General features: G+C 53.2%; 1 protein-coding gene across 1 annotated transcript; it reads right to left on the minus strand.

The window, feature by feature from the left end:
• Positions 1–1,871: 1,871 nt before the first annotated feature.
• Positions 1,872–3,884, minus strand: LOC123161472 (cytochrome P450 93G2). Its single transcript, XM_044579308.1, has 2 exons — positions 2,916–3,884; positions 1,872–2,827 (listed from the first exon to the last, which is right to left on the minus strand). Exons 1-2 carry the CDS (start codon positions 3,828–3,830, stop codon positions 2,204–2,206), a joined length of 1,539 nt encoding a protein of 512 aa, XP_044435243.1. The 5' UTR covers positions 3,831–3,884; the 3' UTR covers positions 1,872–2,203.
• Positions 3,885–4,314: the final 430 nt, after the last annotated feature.

Raw genomic sequence — 4,314 nt, forward strand, 5'->3', positions numbered from 1 at the left:
TTCAGCATAATCTCCTTCAGGAAAGGCCATTCAACCCAGTCATAAGCTTTGTGCATATCAAGTTTTATAGCACACAGGGCCTCTTTGCCTTCTCTCTATTCTTAATTGTATTGAAGCACTCGTAAGCCACTAAAACCCTATCAGGAATCAATCTTTCAGTCGCGAAAGCACTTTGAGTCAGACTAATAATATGAGGTAGGAAAACCTTCAAATCAGAAGCCACTATTTTGCAATTATTTTATACACCGCACTACACAAGCTGATCGGCCTAAATTGGGTTACCTTTTCTAGAGAATTAACCTTAGGGGTGTCACAATCGCCATGTCATTCCAACTAGATGGAATAGTACAAGTATTAACCACTTGCAAAACCTCCTCAATAAGATCGTCCCCTAACATGGGCCAAATTTTTTTATGAAAATAGCGTTAAGCCCATTTGGTATTGGGACTTTTAAATCACCAATATCGAACAAAGCCTTATAGACATCTTCAACATTATAAGGAGTAAGGAGGGTGTTTTTCATCTCAGTAGACACTCTTCTCCGAACAAAGGACAAAATCTCCTGGTTAGGTTGCAAAATTTCTGAGGTGGAAAGCTTTAATTCCGTACCTTGCCGACGAACCCTAGAATCATCAAGAAGTTTCTTAATGTGATTTCTTTTTTCCTGGTCATGGCCACATTATTGAGAAAAGAGGTATTATGGTCCCCGTGCATCAACCAATTTGCTCGACCTCTTTGTAACCGTAAAATGTCTTCTTGATCCAAAAGATTATCAATGAGCACAATAAGTTCCTTTTGCCGAGAGCAGGATTCCACATTCAAAGGGCCACACCTCAGTTTGTCTAATTCTTTTGTTAACTTGTCAATTCTCCATTTCAGTCCCTTCAGAGTTTCACAATCCTAGGCTGAGGCTAGTCAGGATGGGTGTAGTGTAGTATAGGTAGCAATAACATTGAAACATCTCGCTTTTCTTTCTTCCCCACAAAGAGAGAAAAGGCGATGTCGGCACCTGCTAGGAGAGTTTCCTTCCACCGCCGTCCTCCCCAGGCTCCCCTTCACGGACGGACTCAAGCGTCAGTGGTGAGGATGGTCGCCAGATCCATGCTTGTTGATCTTGTAGCTTCATGTTTTATGCCCTAGTTGTTAGCTTTGGCGGAGGCGATGGCGGCACCGAATAAAGAAGCTACAAATCCTTTCCCGACGAGGCGATCATCTCAAGGATGGCATGGCGGCGACGACGTTTGCTCCAGCGTTGGCCGGGAGCTTAGGAGGTAGTCCAGGAGAAGACGCAGATTTTGGTCTACATCGGCGACATCTAAAAGATGGTGGATCGCGTGTTGGATTCGTGGTTTGTGACTGGCAGGTATGGTTTCCTCCTCCGGCATCTTAGTCGTGTGGGGGTGACAAATATGGAGTCTGATGGCGTGTTCGGGGTGTTGCCCCGGTCTGATTCGTTCAATGGCAATGACTTCGCCTGTGGTGAGCCATCTTGGGGGTCCACAAAACTGCATATCAATGATGGAGCCGCGTCGAGCTCGGGTGAGGAGGTGATCCGTCATTTTATTTCTTTGGTGGCTCTCGTGGTGGTGCGAGATGCAGGTGAGTGACGTTGGTGTCAAGCTCAGGGGATTCTTCGGTCTTAATTGTAATTTTTCTTTTTAGCTGGTGTTCCAAAGACTATCGTTTTGTTGTCCTTTTAGTTTTGTCATGTCGGTGTCTATGTGGCTTGTATTATGATATATATGATATAAATGAGATACATATTTCTATGCGAAAAAGGAATACTGAGGTATTTTTGCTGATGTGACACACAATTAAATACGAAAAGAGATGATTAAGTATATGATACTTAATGAGATGATACCAAGCTATGACGCTAAAAAAGAAACATTTATTCATTTGAACACGCTATGTACACAGACACTCATACATACGCACATACACTTACCTCCGTGAACTCATGCACACACATCCTACACTATGACCATTTTCAAGAAACTCAGCTGATACATCTTTGCAATCCTCGCACTGAACACACATCGTCGAAGAGACTAAAATAAATTTAGAAAAACGCGACCACCATTATTAAGTTTAGGACCGGAGATACTCTCGTGGTTCGTTGCAGGTTCAAAAAAAAAAAGGAAGCCTCTGTAAAATGAGTGTGATACAATCGGGGTCTCGGACCCGGGATCCATGGAAGCATTTAAGGAAGGGGCAGTGGATGGAGGCGCTGCGTGGGCAGGAGGACGAGCGGCTGTTTCCTCGCGGTGACCAGCCCCGCTTCCTCCTCCATGTCCAGCGGCGGATTTGGCACCTCCCAGTCGAAACACTGCACCAGCGCGGCCAGGAACGCCGGCACGGCCTGCATGGCCAGCCCCATGCCGGGGCACGCGCGCCGCCCGCTCCCGAACGGCATGAGCTGCATGTGCTGCCCCTTGGGGTCCACGGCCTCGCCGGCGCCGCCGGGCATGAACCGCTCCGGCCGGAACTCGAGCGGCTCCTCCCAGTACGCCGCGTCGCGCCCGATGGAGAAGATGTTGAAGAAGACCGACGTCTTGACAGGGATGGTGTACCCACGGACGTGTATGGGCTCGATCGCCTCCCGCTGTGCGAACACCGCCGGCGGCCGCAGCCGCAGGGTCTCCTTGAGCACCGCCTGCAGGTACGGCATCTGGGCCACGTCCGGCTCGCCCACCACCCGGGACCTGCCCACCACGGCATCCAGCTCCGCCCGCAGCTTCTGCAGGCAGTCCGGGTGGTTGAGCAGATCTGCCAGCATCCACTCCACGGTGGTGGCTGTCGTGTCCGACCCGGCAGTGAAGATGTCCTGTTTCATAGGAGTAGGTTGTTAGCAACCATTATCCGAGACTGCGCTCAACTCAATTTAATCCATGAGAACAGAGTGGAGCACTCACGATGATGAACGCCTTGATGTTGTCCCGGGTGAGCTTGACCTCGGCGGCCGGGTCCGCCGCCGCGTCCATGAGAATGTCAAGCAAGTCCTTGGTCTTGGTCTCGGTCTCGTCTGCTTCCTCACGCCGCTCCTTCTCCTTGGTCCCGATCATGGATTCGAGCAGCGCGTCGAACCTGTCGCGCACGTCGCGCGTCTTCCGGTCCAGCCCCTGCAGGTCCCAGCCGCGGCACAGCGCCACGTAGTCCTCCAAGTTGAAGGCGCCCACCAGCTCCGCCACCTTCTTGGCGCAGTCCCGAGCCGTGTCGGCCATGTCGCCCGGCAGCGCGCTCGCCACCATCCTCATGATGGCGTTGTTGGACATGCGAATGAGCTGCCTGCTCATGTCCAGGGTCTTGCCCTTGGCGGCCGCCTCTGCCGCGGCGCTCATGACGCCCGCGAGCTCGGCAGCGCGGACCGGGCGCAGCTGCTCGATGGTGCGCGGGCCGAGCAGCTCCGACATGCAGAGGCGCTTCATGAAGCGCCAGTGCGGGCCGTAGGGCGCGAAGGCGAAGCCGGCCGAGTCGTAGGCGAGGTGCCGCGTGACCGCCGTGAGCGGGCGCTCCGGGATGCTCCCCTCGAACTTGAGGACCTCGCGGGCGACGTCGGCCGAGCCGATGACGACGCAGTGGGTGGAGGGGCCGAGGCGGAGGTACACGAGCGGGCCGTAGCGGTTGATGATGCGGTCGAACGCGCGGTGGGGAGGCGGGCGGATGAGGTGGAGGTGGCCGATGAACGGAAGTGCCATGGGGCTCGGGGGAAGGCGGCCCTGCTTGCCGCCATGTCTGACGAGCTTGAGGAGGAAGAAGGCGACGGCGGCGAGGAGCGAGGCCAGAAGCCATGGCGCTACACTGTCCGAGACCACTCCGAGTTGGTCCATGATGCCTCTTCTCCTGACTCTTCCTAGCTTAACTACCTTGCCGTTATGGTGTATCGTGTCGTGCTCCTTATAATGTCTATATCTGTCATACATTTGTGATCCATTCCGTGCCCGCTGCAAATCCGCACCGCCCGTCTTACCAACCACGCCGACCGACGGACGTACGATCGGACGTGGCTGAAGATGATTCTTTTGATTTTTCTTCCCCTCCCGAGGTAACTAAGCGCAGCGATGCATAGGCGACCAGTCGTCGCTGTCATGCATACGTCGCACGCATTACATGCAAACAGAACCCGTCTTCTCTGCAGTAGTGGAGAGAATAATCGTGTTGCGACAAGAGGTCCACGTTGCCCCTGGCCGGGTTTGGTACCATGGATGGTCAGATTCATTTTCCGAATTCAACGGCATGGATTCACTCACTCATTGTTAAGACATGTCGTTGAACCATTCAGCAGGCTTACCAAGGTGGCGTGGATACCCTCGC

This window comes from Triticum aestivum, chromosome 7B (genome assembly GCF_018294505.1).
Source record: "Triticum aestivum cultivar Chinese Spring chromosome 7B, IWGSC CS RefSeq v2.1, whole genome shotgun sequence".
Classification (NCBI taxonomy): Eukaryota; Viridiplantae; Streptophyta; class Magnoliopsida; order Poales; family Poaceae; genus Triticum; species Triticum aestivum.

Excerpts from the sequence above, each read along its gene's own strand:
- LOC123161472 (XM_044579308.1), bottom strand. The coding sequence starts at position 3,830 with ATGGACCAACTCGGAGTGGTCTCGGACAGTGTAGCGCCATGGCTTCTG. Across the intron at positions 2,828-2,915 it reads ACATCAAGGCGTTCATCATC|GACATCTTCACTGCCGGGTC; the intron begins GTGAGTGCTCCA and ends CCTATGAAACAG.